Source organism: Branchiostoma lanceolatum, chromosome 11 (genome assembly GCF_035083965.1).
Source record: "Branchiostoma lanceolatum isolate klBraLanc5 chromosome 11, klBraLanc5.hap2, whole genome shotgun sequence".
Taxonomy (NCBI): Eukaryota; Metazoa; Chordata; class Leptocardii; order Amphioxiformes; family Branchiostomatidae; genus Branchiostoma; species Branchiostoma lanceolatum.
Genome location: NC_089732.1, coordinates 8943664 through 8969257, shown reverse-complemented (window position 1 = coordinate 8969257; position 25594 = coordinate 8943664). Strand labels below are relative to the sequence as shown.

Below are 25594 nucleotides of genomic sequence, written 5' to 3'. Positions count from 1 at the left end.
TGTGTAGTGGCGATATTGACTCCGCAAATCCTTAGTCATAAATCATCACACTTCACATAGGGAAGATAGGGAACCTTTTGGTGAACAACACTTTCTAGAATTCTATTCGATTTTAAGCAAACCATTCTCAGCTAAATGAAAGAATCGGAAGTCTGATAGTGTCAATAGGTTGTCCTACAGAACGGTCGAGGAAGTAACGCCCGTCTGCAATGCAAATATTTGTGTCTATGATGTGACTACACTAAAAGAAGAAATAGTTTTCTATGTTCCGCAGATGATAATGAAATGTTTTCACCTGGTTTTCAGGAGAAGAGTAGGGGTGACCCGGTGTGCTTGGCCAAAAATACGCCAGCCGTAGCGAAGCCGCATTGCACCAATAGCTACCGAAAAAGCGCCTAACCCCGTCCTCAGCCTGAGGTTACTCCGCATTTATTCACCCCTTACCGTTCCATGGGTCGCCCCCCTCCCCTTGACTCAGGATGCGACTTTTGAAGTGAACTGAAGCTGAAAGGGAGGCATATCAGACAGGAAACTTGATCATGGGACTAAATGGCTATGAACTCTATGGACAACTTCACTGCAAATATAGTTGCCATCAAGAAACGACCGTGGATGAGATATGCCACATTTCATGTTGTTACATCAATCAATCCCTGTGAAATCAGTGGCAATCATGAGTAGTGTTATACAAATATTGAAAGTATAGGTGTTTTCAATTGGGACTTTTCTTTACACCAGACTTCCCATGACGAGCCTCTATTACGTTTAACCTGTGGTTTTGACCCCCCCCCCCCGAAAACTTTGTCACCAAATGGGGAACTTTAATTACATTCTAACACTCTATAATGACTTAATGACTTATTGTAGACAGTTTCTATGGGTTGGAGGCGTACTATTTGCAGAGTGGAGACATATTTTGGCACCATGGCGAACAGTGAGGTGCCTGTTTAACTTCCTCTTGGAATGTAAACAACATTTTCAAAGGTGTTCATGGTTCGTGTTGGCCATTGACCCGTTACCCAGGTGCAATGGAATGGTCCCTTTGAGGCTTTACTAACCCTTGACCCACTGAACCGACATTTACTTTCCGAGTAGACAGTTTCTCATATATAGAGGCATTGAAATGCCCCCTCCCCATCTCGCTCGTTAGAAATGTGTGGTAAATGGAGTTAGCATAGTGATACATGTACTACTATCGGTCGGGTAGTAATAAAGCAGACAAAAATCATAATAAACAGCAAACAATACAAACGATCGCCCACATGCTCATTTCACTCGATCAGACGACTGCACAAAATGGAACATTTAGTAGCTAGTTTCCTTTATTCTGAATAATCTAATAGGAACCGTTTTAACGTATTTTACCCCAAATAAAGCAACACGTTCCTTATTATTTAATAAAACGTTAGGTGTCGCTATCATCATTTAATCAAACACGTCTTCGTATAACTAAGTACCAATACATATCTCAAAACATTGTACTGTAGAGATTAAATCCAATTCAACTGTATCAATTTCAAATGTCTAAAAGCATTTCCGAGAATCGATTAATAATTAAGATGATACAACATATAACACATATAGATATGAACTGTTACAAAGTGAACAAAAAAAACTGTTATGTTATTAAAAAATATGGTTGCCATAAAAAGGAAAGCCCTCCATCTCATACAAACACCACGATATCGATGCTTTGGCATACCTTTAGTAGGCATATCTGTATCTGTATATATACAGACAGTATAACCGCCCCTTGGCGCAACACACCAGCATACATGCAGTATTGGAATACTTGACAGAGATTTGTCTATATACAAATATCATTTGCCTAGTTGGAACGTAGGCATTCTTTTACTTGATATAAGTACTCAAGCTGTGCGACAGAACTTTAAGTAACTGGTATTATGAAACAAAGTGACAAACGCTGATATACATATACTTGATAATACCGGTATAAAATAAAAATCATCTCAAAAACATGAACAACCAATAACAGACACTTTAACAGCATATAACTACACACAAATTGACATGTAGGCAGAAGTCGACCTGTTCTTGCTATCCTGTGACTGCATCGTCATCATCACCAATGTCATCATTATCATCAGAGTCCGCAACAGCATACTCAAAATCGTCATCGTTCTCAGTGTTGACGTAGCTCTGAAACATGAATCGATGTAAAGCGAAATGAAAACCTTGTTTTTCAGACATTTGACATGTCAAATGATAATCTTGAAGATTGATGTGTATATTAGTAGGTATACTTTGTTGTCATTGGTCCATGTATGTGGGTACGCGTAGGAAAACAATTTGTCATTATAGCATCAGTAAATAGAAATCCTAGGGCTCTTAGCTTAAGCATTGATCACTGTGAACAATATAACATCCTATACTCACACTCTTGTCCTCCATCATGCTCCTCAGCTGCTCTACCAGGTCCGAGAATGTGGGTCGGTCGTCAGGACGGCGCTGCCAGCACACCAGCATCATCTGGTACCTGGTATTGAACAACACTTTAGTACCTACAAGGTATCTTATCTCAATAGGACTGCTTGTTATAAAAAACATTGTTAAAGATAAAGACGTTCATATAACACTATTAGAATCATCATGTTTCATCATTTTCTTCTGATTGTTAACTTAAAGGGAGGGAATCATATCATTTTGCTCTATTTCTTCTTCCTCTTTTTCCTTTTTTTTCTTCCGTTTCAAACAAATAAGGTCATTGACCTGGACCAGACTGCTGTCACCATGGTTACTGGTAAAGTAGCAGACACCCTGTGGTGTTCGATTCCATTATGTAGCAAGTGGCCTGACAGAGCTAGGGGGACTGGTCACTTCTATATGAATGTGTTAGAGGAAGAATTAACAGAGCAGCGGTTTGTTAGGCTATACCATGTGAAAGTTACATTACATATTTACCTGCAATAAATTATTGTTACCTTTCTAGTATTGATAATGGATTTTGACAAAAAGAGACGAATGGAGGGAATCATTTTTGGGACTATTCAATAGGTAGGTGAAAGGTCAAGGAATACACCTACAGGTCATCCTCGCAGTTTCTTGGTTTGGGCAGCCTGTATCCTTCACGCAGGCTCCTTAGAAGGGTTCTTGATTTCATTCCGCTGTACGGGGTTCCTCCTGAAAGGGTTAAGACAAATCGGAAGGTTTTTAATGACTATTGCAAAATAGAGAGTGAGTGAGTGAGTGAGTGAGTGAGTGAGTGAAAATAAATATCATAATGTTGTGAGCCACAATCTTTGTTGTTACTGAAAAGATGATTAAGATGCCTTATATTACTGACAATATTGATAAACTGTGAGCCATAAACTCAGCTATCCTTACATGCTTACCTAGGGTGACGATCTCCCAGAGTAGAATTCCGAAAGACCACCTGTGAGGAAAGTAAATTAGAGATAACGTAATACATTATGATCTATGTAATTCCTTTTCTTGTCATATGATGTTCTAGATTAAGCTGTGGTAAAAACTGGCATTTGAATTCAATAAACATAAAATAGGTTCAAACCTACACGTCACTCTGTGTTGTGTAGATCCTCTTGCCCAGTGCCTCTAGCGCAGTGGATCGAAAAGGAACAGCTTTCTGTAAAATACAAGAAAATGGAATTTACTATTTGCCTCTCTGGTAACGAAGCACTCCCATCTCTGCTAGTTTCATATTGAACGTATGAATGATGCATTTCTTGCTGCTGAAGGCAGGTTGGAAGGATGCGCAAAATAACAAGGAGGTTTAAGCAAGTTCCAGTTTTAGTTACCAGATTGTTGTATATACTTACTTTAGACGTCTGTTCATAGATACCCTCCCCACGTGACAGACCAAAGTCAGCAACCTTGGCGATGAGGCTATCCGTGAGGAGAACATTTCTGGCCGCCAGGTCTCGGTGGATAACCTATCAAATGAGATATTAAACGATACTTATGCACGTTTCCATGTAAACATGTGTTACCGTAAACCACTTGATATATGATTCAAGATATCAAAATCTAGAAAAGAACACTCTAACATACGTCCTTGGAAGACAAATGGTCCATTCCAGTTGCTACGTCACACGCGATACGCAGGAGTTGAACAGGTGACAGGATGGAAACCGTGTTGGCAGTCTGACGGATGTTGGCGTATGCCGGGTCTGTAGTTTTCAGAACTCGAGACGTTCTCAGGTACTTCTTCAGATCGCCATTTCCGGCCATTTCCAGTGCCATGTACTGTTGACCTGAACACAAATATATTTCATCAATCATACATCTAAAATTTTCACTGTAATGGCAATGATCTGCATTTTGATTGTATCCAAATTGACAAAAGAAATCTACCAATTGGCACTGAAATGTAAAAGTCCTTAATGCTTCAGTCTGTTGTCCTTACATATAGCTTAGGATTAGACGAAATTTAAAAAAAAGTACATCTCTATGCACCATGCTTCTATATCTAAAGATAGTCATTTTTACACTTATTCATATAATTGCAAAAAAAGCACACGTTTTCACGCATGTCAGAGGTATGTAGCCTAGCAGAAGACTCTCACCTTGGTGGTCACAGGTTCCCAGCAGGTTGATAATGTTAGGATGGTAGCCAACATGGCGCATGATGTCCACTTCCTGCTGAAAGTCTTGCCTGCTAGCCTCATCTGCACCTCCTACAGCACATTATAAACAATGTTGAGCTACGACTACAACCGTATGGATAACTACAGTATCTCATTTGCGCATGTCAAGCATGCAATTACAAATAATGTGATATCATGGTATTTTGTGCTTACGTTTCAGTATCTTGATGGCTGATGGTATCATTTCGCCCTCCAGGTTCACTGTTCCCTTTCGAACCTCTCCGAAGTTACCTGTTCCAAGCAGCTTGGAGGTAAGAGAGATGTCATCCCAAGTCAACTCGCGGTCTTTCATTGTCATTGTCTTCATGGGAATGTGATGAGAAGGCTGTTGGGGAAGAAGGCAAATTACTATTGAATATATGATGAATTGGCTTTAAAACAGTAAAATCGGTGACGTAGGTTGGCTACAGTTTTACATTCAAAACTAGAAAGCATATTAGGATTGACTGACGAACAGTATAAACTTCCATTTCATTCCACCATTCCTAGGATAGTCTGGCTAGAATATAGAAACAAATATAGAAGGTTATTATTCTTCGAGCTTCATATAAAGTCTATCAAATGGTCATGTTCAGTTAACTTGGGTAATATATGATGGGGTGAGAGAAATATGCAATAATCTTTTCACTCTTGAACAAGCTAAAAGATACACTTCGTACCTGACTATGATTCATGCCAAGTGGTTTTAAGGCATGATGTTTTGTATGGTGCCTTGATGTGAGTGGTTCAGGTGCCACATTTTCAGCAATGTCATCTTGCCTTATGTTTTCACTTTCTTCTGGAAAATAAGATACAGCATTAAATCATCTGTAAAAACCATAGAGATAAGACAATCGTAATGTTATTTTGGCATTTTGGTTATTATTAACAGAAAAGTTTGGAGACTTACCTTCAACAAATGACGCATTGGCGTTTCCGGTCACGTTTGATAGCGTTTTTCTTGTTGGAGGGGGTGGCGGTCGTTCCTTTTGACGTCTGTTCAAGACGATGCGAAAGTACAGTTTTATGTTACCTCTTCGATTAGTACAAGTTGATTAGTTATCAATTCTCCTTTAAAATGTCGTACACCAAACAGAACGCATCTACAAACTGTAGAAAATATCAAATATCGTCAAGAAGGAATATGTGAAACCAACCTGCGAGTGAAGAATATAGCTACGATGACGACTACTATCAACAGCACTACAGCAGCTGTACCCCCAGCGGCACCCACCACCACGCTCAGTGATTGGTCTATGCGTACATACATTACCATGTCAGTACATGGGGCCAAAATAATTGAATGAATGAAGACCTTTATTGTACATTCGTGCCCCGAGGGGCTAAATACAGGTCGTTTTACATAAACCTAACTAACATGTAAGTGAATAATTTTTATATTAATAATGATAATGGTGATGATGATAATAATAATGGTGATAATCATCATCATCATATACAACCCTTATGGCAGAGATCAGCTTGCATTAGATCACACATTTAACGCTGGTGCACTGCGCTGACAAAATAAGGCTCTGATCAATAATGACAATCCAAGTTTTTGCAACAAATAGTGTATACAAGTGATTTACTTACCCTTTGGACAGACGAGCTGATCTGGGCATGGTTCTACATGCTGATTCCGTCCTTCACAATCCTGTCCACCAAATGCAGGACTGGGGTTGTCACATGTCCGTGTTCTGGTCCTGGTGCCGTTACCACAGGACACACTGCAGGGGGACCAGTCATCCCAATCCGACCAGCCGCCATGAACTAGTACAATAAAATGAAATATTGAAGATGTGAAAAGTTGACATAGACCTGCAACTTGCTAGATTCTGTTGAGGGAAAAGCATGGGTTTGCCTGCAAGCAATTACATGAAAGCTTAGAAGCAAAAGAGGCCAATTCTAGATATTATAGATATTGAATTTACCTGGCACTGCTGTCCTAATAATGTTACTAGGACCTTCCCTTCCAGTGCCTCCTGTTCCAGGTCGAGTCAACACGACTGTGATATTATACTCTGTGTCTTGTGTCAGGTTAGACAGCTGGAACTGTGGTTGTCTAGGAGGAACGTCCACTTCCCGCATTTGTCCGACGGGTAGCTGCTGATACCACAAAGCCATCTTCTCAATGGGCCCATCTCCACCGAATGGTAGACTGTTGATGTTTATAAGGATGTAGTCAAGCCCGACGTCGGCCAAGGTGGGTTTGATCATTGGAGAAGGTGGAACTAAAACAAAAGCAAGCAATAGGTACATTACGAATTCAGACTGCAGTCATAGTTGTATACTTTAACATGTAGAATGAACAAGTTTAAGAACTAGTACATACACTGTGCAGCTAGTCGTGTGTATAAACAGGTAAAAGTTATCTGTCACCTTTCACGGCAATCGTGATGGGTTGAGAGCTGATATCCCCAGCTATGGTCCTAACGTTGCATGTATACTCGCCGTCTAGGTCATGGGAAACCTCGTTGAACTCAAAGATGCTAAAAGCACCGGTGGTATTCTGTAATGCGTGTGAGGCTGGATGAGTAACCGTGTTGTCAGACTTTGTCAGAGTGGAGTCGTCTCCGTTGGGCTGGGGATCACCTCCTGCTCCACAAGTCACGATCACGCTCTGTCTAAGATTAACTTCGACGTCACGAGGATTGAAGACAATAAATGGTGCCATTCCTGAAAAACACCACACATTTTTGATACTATAAGATATCTTCCTTACTGTTGAGGCTATAGAAAATAATGTAGAATACGTTCACAAAAATCAAATGCGCAGTACAATGGACGATATCGATTATGTAATAATCTAATGTTACATCTACTATGATCTAGGGCTACGATAAATGATCACATAACGAGGGCCGGAAGCTGATCGGAAACTAGATCATCTACCGTGTACGTACCTGTTATGTCAATTACTGCATCATAAGTGTAGTATACTCCGTTGTATGCAACCGAACATTCGAGCTGCATTTGGCCAAGCCGCTGAAGTGGCGTGAAGGCCCACTTTGCTTGCCGACCGTTCCGATTAGATATAGGGGCAAGGGCAACCTCATTGCCAGGAACACGAGCTGTGAGTGTCTGACAGTCGTTCGTTGTCCACGGATGACAGCTGCAGGTGACAGTAGCGATGGTCTGGGCTGCAGCAGAGATGTGGACTGAGGGAGGGTTTACGGAGATACGGAATTCTAGGAAACAGAAAGATAGTTTTCATGTCAACATGCATGCATTTTCGGTAATCTATTTATGCGATGTCTGTTTCAAAATACTGTCCGTTCTTGAACAGTAAACGACGTGCAATTGGCACTGTATGGCACGCGAAGGAATCTATTTGCTGGCCTTGTGTACTCTATTACGGGGACTGTTCTAGTTACAACTACATTCTATCGGCGATATGAGTTATCAGGGTATAAGAGTTATAAGAGTGATGGGAGTGTGACCGTTTGACAGGGAATTTTGGAGAAACTGGTGTCATCTGACTGAGGACGAACTAAACTGATATGCTAACTGTGACCGTGTAGCATGCTTTGTGGTGATAAGGGCATTAACTTACTCTTCTCCTGACAGGTTGGTCCTCTCCAGTCTCCGGTACACAGACAGCCCTTGTTGACGTCACAAATCCCACCATTCGCACAGTTGCACTGGTTGGTGCATCCGGGGCCGTATTCATTTGTATCACAGGCTAAGAAGATGCACAAAAGATGATATTCAGTTGTCAGATATATCAAGTGTGACATAGTTGATCTTGCTTGCTTGTCTTAATAGGTAACAAGTCCAACCTACCTGTATCACAGTCGAATCCCTTGTACCCGTTGGCGCACTCACAGCCGTAAGGATCCGGCAGACAGATGAGGGACTTCCGACAGGGCCTTACAGGCTCACCGTCATTACAGGACCACTGGCACGTCTGCCCGTACTGGTCTGCACTATCGCAGGCTGAAACCACGACCAAAAGTGACAAAGATAAGTGACTGGCAGTTCCCCGACTAATAATTTCAACTGTTACATCATAAAATGCTCAGTAAATGGTCCTATAGCGTTAGATTACATTAATAAAAGTGGCATTGATTTGTTATAATTCTATCAATTGGTGTAAGAACAGAAGTGTACCTAATTCGCAGTTATCACCAGTAAACCCCGGCGGACAGATACAGGTTCCACTATCGTCACACCAGCCTCCATGGTAGCACAGACACGGGGTGGAACAATCAGGACCGGTACTGTTAGACGGGCAATCTGAAATACAAATGTATGTGTCTGAATAAAATATCTTGCAATTGCTTCATATACGCAAACAGAAATTTAGATGTAAGGCCTATTCATAGCAAGGTCATTATCCCATATAATATCCTTGGTCATAGTATTCCTCAAATAGCTTGATAGCATGCGATGTAATTTGCCTGTGTTTTTTTTCAGCCTTCAATTTACACATTATGTTCCTTTACCTTCCAGTTGCCTTTCAACAGCTCTACATGTCTACTGAATAATTATGTTTAGCCATACCTAGTATGGCTCAACATATTGTTTTTATGTTGAGCCCATAGGTATGGGCTCAACATATTGTTTTTGTTATGTTTAGCCATACCTAGTATGGCTCAACATATTGTTATATTTCACTTCCCATACCTAGAGGTATGGGTAGAGTGAAATATATTGTATTTGTCTGGTTCTTCTTCTTCTCCTCCTCCTGACAAATCTTCAAATGGCTTCTACTCCGCCATTTCTTAACCAACCGACCTGAAATTTGGTGTGGAGGTTGAGATGGCAAATACCCCCAGGCCCTTTGTAAATCGTTTTGTAACAGGCCTTAAAATCATTTTTATGGAGTTTTTTTGGGGCATTTTTAGACAATTTTTATATTTTGGGCTCCTGTGCCCTGGTATAACAAGCAAATGACCTGGAATTCGGCACAAGGGTGCCTTGAACATGTCCCTACAGGATTTCAATCACATTTCCGGTGTACATCACTTCAAAATGCTTCGTTTTGGGGACTTTTGGACCCATTTTCAGACCAAAAACGGGTCAAAAGTGCTGTCCCCGTTCTATGTTCTATCTAAGAATCCATGTTCTATCTAAGGTTCCGGGCGTTCCATTTGCTGCTGGCCAAAGAACATGTGTTCTTTTCAGGTAACCTGAGGTCATGTTGCAGGTAAACACGCAAGCCTTTGCACTAAGAAGCTCTTGGTGTCTCGCAGAACTTGAATAGAGAATTTTTTTGCACGGGTGATTTTGAAACAGTCAATTTATGCATTGAGAGGGACTCCGAGGGAGATTGGCAAAGTATGATGCTCTCGCAAATGTTGCCAAATAAACATGGTTTTGGGGGCATGGTCAAATTTAATTATGGCGGCTTCAACCACTAATAAATCACGACTTGACGACGAGAAAAATGCAATCCGTCTCTGAATTGGTTGTGTCGCACTTATATACAACTTATAATCAAACCCATACCAACGATGATGATATACCACTAGGCCGAGGTAGGCCGATCTGATCGATTGCGAGCAGGTTTGCATGCAGTTTCACTTTCTGCACCAACAACCTTTGACCCAGGAAGTAATACTTCACAAGCGCCTCTCAAAGCGCGATTGTCTACACATGATGTGAATGAATATCAGCAAACTTCTGAATTGTTGAAATAATTTTACTGTAAAAAGACAGGCATTGTTGGCTTTTTATGCGGTAGTTATCTAGCACGTTTTTAATAGGTCATTTTGCGTTGTAACTTGTAGGGGTTCAACACAACTTAAATTGTTGATACTTTTTGAATAGCAAGGTTAAGAATAGACTAGAAATTTCATACGCTATTTATCTCATAATAGTTTACATATGAAATTGTTTTATATAAGATAAACCAATGTCGGCCTTTGTATGTGCCACGAAGCCCTTCCCCCTCCTAATAGTAATAACGTTGGGTAACATAAATTCGCCATTTTCCCGATAATGGTTGACTAAAATCAATCCAGCAGAACAACAAACCATCCTTTTTTCTATTATTCTGTCAGTATCATGTACTATCTTAAAGTTTGCACTAATCATATATATGGTAGATATGGTAGAGCTAGTCGTGCTGACACCAGAATATTTCAACTTGAAACTACCGTCCGCCGCACGCACAATGACGGTGTTGTCGGACAGGGGTGAACATTAATTCGGGAGAGAAGATTCGTCTTGAATATCTTACTGCTAATTACATTTTATACAGCAGCTATTCGTTCCATCCGTGGCTTGAGGAGAGTGCTATGGATATAGATGTGTCTAAGTTAAAAAAATACACGAAAAAACGGCCGTACCGCACGCATCAGGCCTACGGGAACAACCCGTGTGTTGAGTCGGTAGAACGTCAAAGTCGACATCCACCGTCATGGCAACGAGTACATTATTCATGGCAAGTTAGCCGGATGCCGTAGCATTGATAATACTACTATGTCCATGTATTCCTTGTTGTGTTAGAAGCAAACTTTGAGGAAAATATCGTCCTCAGTCCACAATCACACGCAACATTTAGACAAAAAAGTGTTCCTCACAAACCTTTGTCGTCTGCTTGACAACAGGATTCTGGGTAATGATATGGCGGCGGGAAAATAAACGTGCCGTAGGTTGTAGCAACAAAGAGGGGTTTTGATGATTGATCACACTTAGAGTCCAATTGCAGGTCAGCAATTTTAAGAAAATAAGTTGTCTTGTAAATGATTGTGTTTAGCAGGAAGCGGATGTGACATTTGTCTTATAAACCAGCCGACAACGATGCAGTGTGATTCTCCCACGATGCCCTCAGACTGTTCCAATAAGGGACGGAGAGTTTTTGTCCTCGTCGCCTTCTAATGCATGGTTATCGAAGCTTTTCAACCAGTGTTCTGAATACGTTAGTCTGTCAAGTTTGCATTTCTAGCGGTATTACTGATGTTGCATCTAGCACATATCCCTAAATACCCCGTTTTCGAAAAATCGTGAATTTAAGTACCCCACGAATTTATGTTACCCAACGTTATAGTTTTGTATATTTGCATAGTGCATATGTTTGCGCATTTTTCCAGGGTGATGTATAGTATTGTACTTTTATATATAGTGTATTGATAGTATTGTTGTGTATCTTTGCATATGTTCAAGCATGTTAATGAATGTAGATAAAGAATAGATAGATCTTGGGACAAGTCTTCTTGTGTTTAGATGGAATTTTTGGATGGTCCATTTCGTCAAAAGATCAATTATTGCATGGGGGGGGGGGCGAAGTGAAATATGCTGAATTTGCTCTTAAAGCAAATGACGGCCAGTCTAGTTTTTGTTCACGTTCTTCTTCTTCTTCTTCTTCTCCTTCTGCCATATCTTCAAATGGAATCTACTTCGTCATTTTTGGGCCAAACGGCCTGAAATTTGGCATGTAGGTTAAGATGGCAAATACCCTTAGGTGATTTTTTAATTTTGTTGAAACAGGCCTTAAAATCATTTTTATGGAGGTTTTTTGGGGCATTTTTAGACAATTTTTATATTTTGGGCTCCTGTGCCCTGGTATTGCAAGCAAGTGACCTGAAATTCGGTACAAGGGTGCCTTGAACATGTCTCTACAGGACTTCAATCACAATTCTGGTGTACATCACTTCAGAATGCTTCATTTTGGGGACTTTTGGGCCCATTTTCAGACCAAAAACAGGCCAAAAGTGGTATCCCCGTTCCATGTTCTATTTGCTGCTGGCCAAGGAATCCATGTTCTATCTAAGGATCCCCGCGTTCCATTTGCTACTGGCCAAAGAACGCGTGTTCTATTTAGGTCACCTGAGGTCATATTGCAGGAACACACGCAAGCCTTTACAGTAAGAAGCTCTTGGGGTCTCGCAGAACTTGTAGAGAGATTTTTTTTTGCACGGGTGATTTTGGAACAGTCAATTTATGCATCGGGAGAGAGATTGGCGAAGTATGATGCTCTCGCAAATGTTGCCTTTCTACATGCAGTTAATATTTCGATTTGCCCAGGTATTATTTTGGGACAGCCCACTTCTTGCATGGGGAGGAGTATGGCTAAACATGCTGTATTTGCTCAGGGGCAAATGACGGCCTTTCTAGTTCACGTTCTTCTTCTCCTCCTCCTCCTGCCAAATCTTCAAATGGATTCAACTCGGCCATATTTTAAACAACTGACCTGAAATTTAGCATGGAGGTAAAGATGGCAAATACCCTTAGGCGATTTTTTTCATTTTTTCGAAACAGGCCTTAAAAACATTTTAATGGAGTTTTTTGGGGGCATTTTTAGACAATTTTTATATTTTGGGCTCCTGTGCCCTGGTATTGCAAGCAAGTGACCTGAAATTCGGTACAAAGGTGCCTTGAAGATGTCCCTACAGGACTTAAATCACATTTCTGGTGTACATCACTTCCAAATGCTTCATTTTGGGGACTTTTGGACCCATTTTCAGACCAAAAACAGGCCAAAAGTGGTATCTCCGTTCCATGTTCTATTTACTGCTGACCAAGGAATCCATGTTCTATCTAAGGATCCCCGCGTTCCATTTGCTACTGGCCAAAGAACACGTGTTCTATTTAGGTTACCTGAGGTCATATTGCAGGAACACACGCAAGGCTTTGTAGTAAGAAGCTCTTGGGGTCTCGCAGAACTTGTAGAGATGATTTTTTTGCACGGGTGATTTTGGAACAGTCAATTTATGCATCGGGAGGGAGATTGGCGAAGTATGATGCTCTCGCAAATGTTGCCTTTCTACATGCAGTTAATATTTCGATTTGCCCAGGTGTTATTTTGGGACAGCCCACTTCTTGCATGAGGAGGAGTATGGGCGAAACATGCTGTATTTGCTCAGGGGCAAATGACGGCCTTTCTAGTTGTTCATGTTCTTCTCCTTCTTCTCCTGCCATATCTTCAAATGGATTCAACTCCGCCAATTTTTAATCAACTGACCTGAAATTTGGCATGGAGGTAAAGAGGGCAAATACCCTCATGCGTTTTTTTTATTTCTTTGAGACAGACCTGAAAATCATTTTTATGGAGTTTTTTGGGGGCATTTTTAGACAATTTCTATATTTTGGGCTCCTGTGGCCTGGTTTTACAAGCAAGTGACCTGAAATTCGGTACAAGGGTGCCTTGAACATGTCCCTACAGGACTTCCAACACATTTCTGGTGTACATCACTTCAAAATGCTTCATTTTGGGGACTTTTGGATCCATTTCAGACCAAAAACAGGCCAAAAGTGGTATCACGGGTGATTTTGGAACAGTCAATTTATGCATCGGGAGGGAGATTGGCGAAGTATGATGCTCTCGCAAATGTTGCCTTTCTACATGCAGTTAATATTTCGATTTGCCCAGGTGTTATTTTGGGACAGCACACTTCTTGCATGGGGAGGAGTATGGCTAAACATGCTGTATTTGCTCAGGGGCAAATGACGGCCTTTCTAGTTCTATATAAGTTATTGATTTCTTATTACATTTTAAGATTTATCTATCACAATTATTTCAAATCATCATCGTTTCATCCGTACTGATGATAATGACTATATGTGACAAAAACAAAGGAATAAACCTTATAATTCCAATATGCTACTCAGTTGCATATGGTACGTGTTGACTATATATGATTTAATAATCAAACGACATTTACCGGTGACTATCACTGTAATATAGCTGCGCATCCAGGCCGACGTTTCACTGTCGACATCAAGGCTGTATATTCCATCATCTTGGCGCGAGGTAATCGGAAGATCCCAGCTGTACTCCGCATCTTGTACAGAGGCTGATGTTGTAGCCACAGATGACCTACCAACCTTACTCAGCCGAATGGTACTTACTGAGCACCAGGTAGTCGTGCGCACCTTTATGGTCAAAGTTTCCCCAACTGTTGCACGGTGGGTGTATGACAGCGGCTTGATGCAGGCTGCTTGGAACACAGGGAAAAGTATTGGGGCTTGCGATCACCGAATTGCGCAAAACACGTTCATATACGTAACTTCTGTGCGCTTTCTGTCAGTGCCAGTTGTTCTATGCCTTTGAACGTATGGTGACTACGACAATGCCGCAACTGTTATATGAAGCAAACCGCAAGAAACAAACAAATAAACACTGCCATATTATTGGTCAAATTGCTAACACAATATCAGACTATCATGATGTTCAAACACAGTATTTACCTAACGTGCCTTACATTCATATTACACCTAGTCTACGATTATTTCCCTACGTCATTTTCGAAACTTCATTTTTCTTTATAATGTTCATGTTTGCACATTGTAATAATTCCTTATAATCATGAGCGGTGAAAATATCTTCCCCACCTGTGTTAAGAATTTTCACAGTAGACACCTTCCTGGTGACAGCATCTTTAATTCCACTACAGGAGAAAACCCCGATGATTTCCGTTCTGTAGCTGTTGTCAGGAGATGACGGCGGGTAAAGTCTTGTTGTGACCTTCCCTGTGACGCTGAAGTCGGTTGACCTCCATCTTGTGAAACCTGTCAGACCTGCAGGTGAATAGTCCACTTTGAAGTAATAGATGCCAGGATAATTTCTTCCGTCAAGCGTTCCGTCTGTAATGCAGGTCAGGAACGTTTCCCCGTCAGACGGCAGGTGAGGGATCAGCGGGTACTGGTTCAAGATGGCCACGTCAACCCCATCTGAAATAGGAATAAGGAAATGAAGAATAAATATTTGAAAACCGTAGCGTAGCCCACACAAATAGTCCCACGCTGAGATAAATGTAACACGTAGCAATCAGTTTTACACTAAGTTGCTACCAAGATTCATGCCCAAATCAAGGTATGCACATGATATGAAATGTCAAACAGCCAGACGTAAACAAATGTGCCACAAGTAAGCGGACGGGGAAGAAAAAAAGGGAAATCTTCTGAATGACTAAACCATTAAAACATCCATTTTCTATATCGTCAGCTGTGGCCTGAATTGTTGCAGTGTAACAAAAGTCCCACTAGATCTATTTTTGGTGCCTTTAAAATGCACAATTGTCTGGCCCTAATATAACATCGACGAGTTTCCGTTGTGTTTACGCCTGATCACGGTCTACCACTTCCCCGTCTGCAACTTTGGAACACTTCCGCGTACACCTCTGAAATAGATAAGATACATGCCTCCTCTACTTATTAGTTCCAAACCACATCAGCTGATACCTCTACATAACAGACATAGGAACTCACATGTACAAAAAGCGGCCTCAAGAAGGGCAAAAGCAAGGTAACAACACCTCCAAGACCTTTCTGCCATGTTGGTCTTGCAGATCAAAGACTTTCGGTTAGGCTACTGTGACCTCGGTAAATATTTAACGTACGAGAACCTGTGATCAGAAACGTCACCCTTCACTGGTAATCAATGCATCTATAAGTGATTGATATGACAGGGCGGGGACTTTTTGAACCATGTTCGTTACGGATGAAGAAATATTTCTAACGGCACTATTTGTTTTGGACGATGAAGTTACCAACCCTTGCCAAGCGAACGTGCTAGCATGTAAAGTAAACACATTACGCCATCGATGCATCCAGTAGTGGGAACATAACAGTTGTGTCGGCATTGTAAGGGACCGTGTAAACACGGCCGCGATCGGAAGGGTTTCAATGTGTAAAAGGTCATAAAGTCATTTTGGACGGTAAAGACGTTCTAATGGATTGATCAAGGAAACACAAAGATACTTAGTGTCTAATGGGCAGACGTGAAAGGAAAGTTGTGATCAGTGAGTCCAGTCAGTAACTCAAGCACACTACTCATATCCGAAAAACCTAACGACATGGCTTCTATTTTGACACGTTAACTGAACATTCACAATTAATTTCTGTTGAAGGAAAAACAATATATAGTGAATATCTACGTGGATATTTGGATATTAGGGACACCAAATCTCACTGAACTGAAAAAATACCCCCCACACCCGAAAAGAGACTCAGTAAAAACGCCAAACAACGTACTGCCTTGAAATGGTCTGTTTGCACCTCGACGTTACGGCGGTTTTCTCTAATAGCTTGGTTTCAGAGACATGACAGAGCAGGCCCAAGTCAGTGATCATTTCAGTGGTTGAAACTGCGCAGCCGGCCCTTTCTGCGTTCTCTTGAAATCTATACCTTCATTTTCTTTGAACACCGTCCGTGAGATTTGTCATTGGAAAGGACAGTGGGGCTGTCATGGAAGATAAAATGTGGCGGCCGGAAAATGACTTTTCGGAGGAAGACGATGAGATGGAGACTGTGAACGGGAAGGGAGCAGATACATGGATACCGCTGATTCAACCTGGCAGGTGAGGGACAGTTGTCACCAGGTACATCCAAGGAACATCCCTACTAGATAGCTTTCAATCGTGCCGGGAGGTATGCTGAAGGGCGATTAATATGTCTTTATCGTGCTGGCTGTATAATACAGATACAGATGTGTGCTTCTGATATGTCCTACCCCTCTCTCTCCCAGCCTCCCTCTTTACTTTGTGTGCGTGCTTATGTACTGTGTGCATGTGCGTTTGCGTTTGTGTGTGCGTTTGCGTTTGTGTGTGCGTGTGCGTTTGCGTTTGTGTGTGCGTTTGCGTCTATGTGTGTGTATGTATATATGCGTGTATGTGTTTGTGTGAGTGTATGTGTGTGTATGTGCGTTTGTGTGTGCGTGTGTGCGTTTGCGTATGTGTCTGTGTGTATGTGAGTGTGTGTGTGTGTGTGTGCGTGTATGTGTTATGTTGATGTGGAAGCATCCTCATTAGATAGCTTTAAACAATGCATGCAGTTAGATATGTGAAGGTTAGACGTGACAGGTCGTTCGGCGTAATATAACCAGCTGCTGTCGCGCCGCGTGCCTGCGAAGCTGGTGTGTTACGCCGAATGGCGGTTATACCGGCTATATAGATACAGATACAGATGTGTGTGTGTGTGTGTGTGTATGTATGTATGTGTATGTATGTGCGTGCGTGTGTGTGTATATCTGTGTGTTTATAAACATCCATGTATCCTGATATCCGGGGTGAACTCTCAAACGCGTAACAAACATGTTCCACAGGGATCAAAGAGGCAGGAACAAACGGCCATGGTTAAGTCACCAGAGCCAGAAAAGATCCCGACGCCTCGTGTGCCTGTTAGTGGTGATGCTTGTCTTCATGCTGCTGGCGATGGTTACCATGGTGATAGCGATATTTCGAGTATGGAATGAACTTGACGCATGTGATCACGTGGCGACAGGGGCGGATACAGCTGCTTGGAAGGTGGGTGGTGATTTTTGTGTGTGACTCGTTTAGAAAATATGTTTGCAGACAAACAAGGAAATGAAATAAATCATTATCATTACTACGTCCATGCCCAGGCTCTAAATTGACATTTATATACAGTATCAAGTAAAATGTTTTGAACTCTTTAGGAAAACATTATGATGTCATGCCAGTCTTTTATGCACCCCACCTGTAGCGTCTGAACACCCATGTGAAGCGACAGTACCCCCATCTTTTGCATGGGGAGGGGGGCACTTTTTTATGGGGGGCACTTTTTCCTTGGGGGACACTTCTTCATGGGGGACACTTTTTCATGGGGAACAATTTTTCACGGGGGACACTTTTTCATTGGGGACACTTTTTCAAAGACAGTTCCCCACTTGTAGCGTCCGTGCCCCCGGCCCCATACATGGATTTTCCTTCACGTGAAAAACAAGCTTGAGGGTTTTCACACCCTAATATGTGATAGAATTTGCTCGACCCAATAGTCCCATTCCAGGACTTCTCACAGCTTAGGTCCACCTAAAAAAGCAAACAAAACAACCTCTCCAGTGCACCTAAAGATAACGACCTACCTGCCCACCCCCAGCCGGCCGCCCCAGTGGGCTGCTCCAGGCTCTCCGTGCAGGACGTCTGGACCTCCACCTTCCCCAAACTGCTGACGGAGTCCGCTATGAGGCTGATGGACGTCAACGGAGACGGCGTGCTCGACGTGGTCACTGGCTTCGGGACAGGTGAGAACTAGAAATATGAAATAAGGTTACTAGAAATATAGACAGCATATAAGCGTCCATCCTGTCGGGAAAGTAGCCATGGTCTTTCCTACTGTTTGGAACGACATAGTAGCCCAAGATCAGTTGGTTAACTAGAGAATGCACGGATGACGTCTTACAACAGTTTTATTTCGGCCGCGGTACTATTATATCTGCTACATCCCCGAGGCCTCGCCAACCCAGCGAGCCTTTTCATGTTATCTGCACCAATATCATTATTGACCTTGTTACTAACAATACTGAACAAAAGGACACACTCTTTTTCTATTTCGTGACTACCCCATACAACCCAATCAGGGGCAAAGTAGGGGTAACTGATCTTTAACAAAGACTTTGCGTCCTGTAATGTAGCGTTTCGTTCCCATGACAGGGGCCGACGGATACCACATCCCGTCTGTTGTGTGTGACCTGTACTTCAACGGCTCGTTCCCATGTTTTGGTGGGCTGCTGGCCTTGGATGGGGCGACCGGTCGTGAGCTGTGGCGCAGCTTTGCAGGTATCAGAATCACGGATATTATACTAAATATCTATTTGGTAAATTCTTGAAGCCGTATCCGAGCCGTATATTTTGTGTCGTTATATATTTAAAGAAATGCCCCCCTTCTTTTAGTTCCCGTTTCCTTACTACTTAAATGTTTCCCTCTACTTGAATTGCAGACCACGAGATCTTTGGAGTGAATTGCAACGAAGACATCAGTGGAGATGGAGTGAACGACTGTCTCGCTGGGGGGCGCTCAGGGGTAATGCCAACAAAAACATAACATAGGTGTTGCCCATTGCTCGAAAACATGCAATTTACTCAATCGTTGGGTGACTTAAGCTGTTTGCAATGTGATGAAATATGACGACTAACAGCTACTGTACATTTATCATCTATTAAATATGTGTGTGTCTATGAATCTCTGTGTTTGTAGGCCTTCCAGGCGGTGAGTGGCAGAGACGGGCGGGTTCTGTGGAAGTTCGGTCCACAGGAGGCTAAGGTAGAGATGATGAACCTGTACACGGCACAGTTCCTTCCCGATATGGACGGGGACGGGGTCCCGGACGTGCTGGCCGCTCATGGCGGGGACCCGCTCCGAGAACCTGGTGGGTTGTATTATAACCTGGTGGGTTGTATTATATACATGGTTCATATAGTGCACCTGCAGTGTCGTTACTATTACGTAATCTAGCGACGCCATGTTGGTGAATTAAAGTGAGATGACAACAAAGTTCATACCAATTATGGACGGGGATGGGGTTCCGGACTAGCTGGCTGCTCATTGGGGGGGGGGGGGGGGGGGTGGGGGGGGGGGGGCGGGCGCTCCGAGAACCTGGTGAGCCAACTATGATAGGTTTGCTGCCACGTGACTATGACGTAATCTCGCATCCGCCATGTTGGTGGATGAGAAGAGTTTGTGCGTCATACGGATGGTGATGGGGCTATGGACAATGTCTTTTTAGGAAGATAATCATCTTCCCTGTTCCTTTCCCCAGGCAGCCTGTACCGGTTGTCGGGCCGACTGCTGATCCTGAGCGGTAAAAACGGAAAGGTGTTGCGCTGGGCAGAAGTACCGGACAAGCAGGAAACCTACTATTCACCCCAGGTAGGCTGGTAACTACCTTAAACTCAGTCTGAGATTCAGACTTGTTCACGTCTTTAAGAAGCTGTATCTGTTTCAAAGAAAGATATTTTGACTGGTCCAAATACTAGCACCTAAAACAGAGGCAATCAGAAAATGGTGGTGTTCTTGTATCTATGTTAAACGTCTGGATATTTTTTATTACGAAAGACAATCAATGGAAATGTATAGTGTAGAAATGGTGTACAAGAAGGAACCAAAGACGCGCTTGAAAATATAGGTTCTAATGTTGTTCTTGTAGGTGTACTCCCGCCAAGATGGCCGCCTCACTGTGTTGTTTGGAACCGGAGGGGAGACACATCCGGGATCTTTGTGGCGGATGCCGCTGGACGATTTGTACGAAGGCAACATGGACAATGTACGGTATTACAGTGCTTGTACGTGAATAGATGAGCAAAAAAAGACGTATACGGTTTTAACAAAAGTCACACTTACTTAGAATAGAACATTGGATATTCTGCTTTCGTTGACACGATTTTGTGTTCAAATTGGTATGTGCAGTCTTCGATCAATGACAATAATTGATTTATAAACATTCCAAATGACAATGAATGAGAAACCCTCCGCTGTAACACTTGATCTAAAACATCTCCATGTTCCTTCTAGGCAGAGGTGTTGTACAGTGACCCGCAGAAAGGCATCATGACACCACCGGTACTGGTGGACCTCACCGCCGACGGTACAGTCGACATCGTAATGGCGATGTTCAACTCCACAGTCGTGGCCATGGACGGAGAGACGGGCGAGGCCTTATGGAACGCGTCATTCCCCATGTCAGAGTCTTACAGGTGTGTTGTAAGAATCAAACACGTAGTTTTCTACAATGCTTGCACATTGGACAACAATACAAGGGCAGTGCAATTTTTGTATCAGAGAAAACAAGAAAAGATTAATCTGCATGTGTTGACGAAAGTACTCACTCTGCAGTATACGGCTCAAGCATCAAAAAAGTATTTTAAAATCTATCGGGGAAATGTTGTGCTGCAAAGTTTGTGTAAAAACTAGTTCTCATATGGTATTTCAGACGTTCTAGGTAAACAATGGAAGCTTATCGTCCATTCTTTTGTCTGTCCCAGTACGCCAGCTGTGGGTTTCTATAACGACGACGACGTTCCAGACTTCATGGTTCACTACCAGCACGGCCCGGGCTTCCCAATCTACTACCAGTCAGACGTGAGAACTCTTCATATAGAACATATTCACTCATTTACGAATTCTAATATCACACTTTTCTATCATTGCTAACAGGACATAGCCTACAAAATTCTATCCTAAAGCGCTAAACATCATAAGATATGATAAGAAACTTAATGTTTGTTCCAGCGCAAAGTATACTCCTTTCCGTTATTTCAGCCCTTTTCATGATAAATGACCCACAACTTTAGACATGTGACATTTGGAATCATGGACAGTAATGAACCCAAAGTACCTGGAAGTTTGAGGCGTCCCCCGTCTCTGCGGATGATCGACGGGGCTTATTAGCACTAAGTTAAGTGTGAACAGCCTTGTTAACCAATACATCCCGAATGATATGCTTATGCAGTGAAACATTCTCCTTACTTGCAGACGACAATTCTGGACGGTAGAAATGGACAACCTCTTCTTGTTCCTTACATCCGGGACACTGTCGGAGCACAGGCCTCCCCCCTGGCCATCAGCGTAGAGGGTCATGGGAACGATGTCTTCCTCTATTGGATCGCCGACTGTACTGGGTACGAGGGGGAAAACAGCAAGTTTGACTTCGTAAAAGGTTTGAAATGCTTGTTGATAAAAGAAAAGCGATGTCGATCTTTAAAACTTTGAAATTTAAAGAGACGCAGACAGACACACACACAGACATACAAACAGACAAACATAAACAGCACACAGTTAAGAGTTTTAAAACATTTTTGCCTTTGCACTTTTGAATTTTTTAATTAGGCACGAATGTTCACGAGCAAAGCCGGGCGGACTTCTGCAAGGTTCGTTTCAAGACAAGTGGCTACTCCCAACTGGCGATGATGGGTGGTAACATTGCGCCACCTGGCGTCACCATCTATGACTCCAGTAAGTATTTTTTTAAAGTCGGCTACCCTAGACTCATATGGTATCTACTATGACATAGAAAAGTCTATGCTGATCTATTTTTCAATTGTCAGAACCTTGCGTTCTCTGTAGTCTATGCTTCCGTTTACCGGACTTTATGCAGATGACATAAAGTAGAACATTAATCCTATGAGTCACATTTATATCTGATTTTAGCGATAGAAACATTTCATCTGAAGCACGGCATTGTAAATTTATATATGTTAAACTGTTCCGTGGAGGCACAGAGATAACTACATTTCAAAATCCGAGGTAACAACGCTTGCCTCATAGTTGGGTCGCTTGGCTGACAGTTACTCACGTAGCTCAGAATGGTACAACACTCCATCACTACTCCTCTACAGGAGACCGGTTCCATCTGGAGCACAACCAAACCGTCAACACCACCGCCATGGCACTCCGTTACCTCCAACAGCATCCGGAGGTCAGGGGTCAGTACGGGGAGTGGCTGGGAGAATCTGACATTGAGGTAACCAACATGAGTAAGACTGAGGTATGGCACCGTGGATTATTGAGCCATGCCTATGTTGTTGTAGTAAGGGTAGATATAGTAAGACCTTAGGCTTAGACAAGGTAAAGCGGCCATCTCTATTGAGGTGAAGCTTGATGCTTTTGCAAGTGGCTCTAGGCTGTGTCATTGAAATGACACAAGGTCAGATGGTGCTATCCGTACGTTGTGTCATACTAATGGCTCACGTTTTTAATTGGCCAAACACACACCCTACTCTTCTCGAAACGTGTGTTGGGTTATTTTACGCGCAGAGGTTAGACGACCAATTTAAACCAGAAGAGGAAAATTTGACTAAACCGGGCTAATATCTTGTATTGTTGTAATATTTCTCCTGAGCATCACAGTAACCTTTACCATTTCATTACACTAATGTTGGGTGTATCCGTTGCGGATATGATTGATTGACGGTTTGCATCTTCTGGTGTTTATCCTTTACAATAACGTCACGTTTCCTCTTACAGGCGGTCACGAAGGACAGAAAAGGGAAGCGAGGAAAGAGGGAAGATGAGAAGAGCGGAGAAAGAAGACGGCGGAGACACGTGGGTCCTCATGACGAGGGAGGTGTGCAGAGACTGCTGTCTACAGGTCCGTGTGAAAACCAAAATACATGTCAAATTATACCTTTCTATATATGGCATGGACACTCAAGAGATTGATAGACAGCACTCTTTTAAAATTAATGTGGCACCACACACACAGCAACCAGGTTGTCTGTATCCAGAGCTGTCACAAATACGTTTAAAGTAAGTAAGTTAGCTGTTTATAATATTTGTAGGTGAAATCACAACTTTTGAATTAAAATAAGCGCCGATGCCGCCATGTTGGTGGCGTGGATGGATTCAAGATGGCGTCCGATTATTCTCAACCAATAGCAGCAAGGATGTTAATGACTGCACATGCGTCTTTAACCCACAAACATGGCAGACGATAATAGTCACATTACTACAAGTACCCTACTACACATGTGACAATTCATGGATTAGTACTTTACAATGTTGATAAAACTCCACGGAAGAGGTCATGTTGCCAAGATTTGTGCTGACTTCTCCAGGTTCCCTGGCCCCTTCCCTTGACACCTCTGACCCCCAGGCCATCGACGTGCTGTTCGCCACCTACTGGTTCTACCCCGCTAAGACAACCGTAAGCAGTTTATAAACTCTAAAAAATCTATTCATTTGTTCGAACGTTCATTTATGTATCGATGGTGAAATGTACTGAAAATAACTGATTCGAAATGTGTTCATTCTGAAGGTCTCCAGTTACACTAAAGATTTTGTTACATCCGCCGTTTTCAGTTTTCAACGATCTTTCTTCTTGTTACAAGATACAGTCCTTGTCTCAGAATCAAAGATACATTTACAATGTTCTTATCATTTTCTGTACAACTCCCATGGCTTCATCGGTTATAATTTTCTTCTTAAACTCTAGGCTTTTTTAGAAAGCCCATCAAGATATTTTTAACTTCTAAGCATACTCACATCGTTAAGATTTATTTATTTTTTCATTACTTGTTCATATGACAGGTTCTCCTGCCTGAAGATGAACAGTGTGTCCAAGACATGATAGAAAACGAGGTTCAACGGTTCAGCCCTGACAGTGAGTGATACCCGTACTTTCTTCCAAATTAAACTTGTAGACTTGATGACTGTCCGTTTGTTTTTATGTGAAGGACAGCAATGAAACTTCGCGATTAATACCGTATACTATTTTCTCAGTTGAGAACGTTTTGCTCTACAATCCCCCACACAGACCAGTACTATGGGTTCGACCATGACGCCTACGAGCATGTCGTGGAGGAGAAATGCACATCTTCCCGCCTGAACGGTACCAAGGACAGCGCCACCTATCAGTCGCAGACGAACTACAACCCATTTGACGTGCACATGGGTGCCATGACGATATACAGGGTTAAAATACGGTAGGTTGTTATTCGAAACTTCACTGTTGTGCATATATGGACCAAAATGAATAGGAACTAAAGTATGTTGAAATTTGATAATATTTTCCATCTCGAAATACGAAGGACAAAGATAGGTTTATGATATCTTTACTTAGTCCGGTGTTGATGTAGTAAGTTTTGAATGGCTTTTACTCCGGATATCCGTGGGGGTGGTTGGTGTTGGTTTTTAGATGTAGAATATATAAGCATAGTAATCGTACTTCTACGGTAGTCGATTCAGTCCACATAGACCGAATGAGGTCAGATCTGTGCTCTCCTTGTGCATCTTAGATAGTTTTCTTTGTTTAATGACATTCTTCATGATTCTAGTTGCGATTGTCCCGACGAGGAGAAAGACCGTTGCAGCCGGGTGCTGCCGTACAGTGAGCAGGGCTGGGCCGGGTACATGGGAACCCACGGTACCAGCTTCTATGTGCCGCGCACCAACACAGCAGACCAAGTGTGACGCAGCAACGGAGAAGTATAAATCAGAGAGCATACTCACGCGGTGGTGTTCCGCTCTCTACATTTCACTCAACTGTAGCTTAATTTGGTTTTCAGATCTTTCGACGCTCTCCAATGATTTCATTCTTAGAGTTACCGTTCTCGTATCGTCGCGTGACTATTTGCTTAATATGTACGTTTATGAAACAAAACGATACCTTAAGCCAAGTCTTGTGAGATTGTTGTAGGGCTCCAGTATACGTAAGAATGGAGATGTAAATGTATTCAATATAGAGATCCATTTTCCAACCAACCAACCAACCAACCAACCAACCAACCAACCAACCAACCAACCAACCAACCAACCAACCAACCAAGATAAACAAACAAGCACACACGCATTCACAAAACAAAACAAAA

General features: G+C 42.3%; 2 protein-coding genes across 2 annotated transcripts; one reads left to right on the top strand and one right to left on the bottom strand.

Annotated features, from left to right (window-relative positions):
• Positions 1–1543: 1543 nt before the first annotated feature.
• Positions 1544–17715, bottom strand: LOC136445187 (angiopoietin-1 receptor-like). Its single transcript, XM_066443055.1, has 19 exons — positions 17658–17715; positions 14886–15224; positions 8718–8843; positions 8391–8543; positions 8161–8289; positions 7511–7795; positions 6987–7283; positions 6539–6838; positions 6201–6377; positions 5285–5403; positions 4779–4950; positions 4545–4655; positions 4030–4232; positions 3798–3911; positions 3534–3604; positions 3354–3394; positions 3045–3141; positions 2398–2497; positions 1544–2160 (listed from the first exon to the last, which is right to left on the bottom strand). The coding sequence occupies exons 1-19, from the start codon at positions 17713–17715 to the stop codon at positions 2059–2061; spliced, it is 2994 nt and encodes a 997-aa protein (XP_066299152.1). The 3' UTR covers positions 1544–2058.
• Positions 17714–25402, top strand: LOC136445186 (uncharacterized). Its single transcript, XM_066443054.1, has 17 exons — positions 17714–17797; positions 18390–18534; positions 18944–19069; positions 19231–19313; positions 19488–19659; positions 20050–20159; positions 20437–20553; positions 20802–20983; positions 21272–21368; positions 21762–21945; positions 22116–22241; positions 22625–22773; positions 23202–23376; positions 23843–23931; positions 24315–24387; positions 24541–24709; positions 25061–25402. The coding sequence occupies exons 1-17, from the start codon at positions 17714–17716 to the stop codon at positions 25194–25196; spliced, it is 2217 nt and encodes a 738-aa protein (XP_066299151.1). The 3' UTR covers positions 25197–25402.
• Positions 25403–25594: the final 192 nt, after the last annotated feature.

What these genes read in the sequence shown, in the direction of transcription:
- LOC136445186 (XM_066443054.1), top strand. Translation starts at nt 17,714, where the DNA reads ATGGTGATAGCGATATTTCGAGTATGGAATGAACTTGACGCATGTGAT. An exon ending in GCTGTGGCGCAGCTTTGCAG is followed by an intron (nt 19,070 to 19,230) that starts GTATCAGAATCA and finishes CTTGAATTGCAG; the next exon opens with ACCACGAGATCTTTGGAGTG. An exon ending in CCCATGTCAGAGTCTTACAG is followed by an intron (nt 20,984 to 21,271) that starts GTGTGTTGTAAG and finishes TGTCTGTCCCAG; the next exon opens with TACGCCAGCTGTGGGTTTCT.
- LOC136445187 (XM_066443055.1), bottom strand. Translation starts at nt 17,715, where the DNA reads ATGGTAACCATCGCCAGCAGCATGAAGACAAGCATCACCACTAACAGG. An exon ending in TCTATGAACAGACGTCTAAA is followed by an intron (nt 3,605 to 3,797) that starts GTAAGTATATAC and finishes TGTATTTTACAG; the next exon opens with AAAGCTGTTCCTTTTCGATC. An exon ending in CTGGGAGATCGTCACCCTAG is followed by an intron (nt 3,142 to 3,353) that starts GTAAGCATGTAA and finishes TAACCCTTTCAG; the next exon opens with GAGGAACCCCGTACAGCGGA.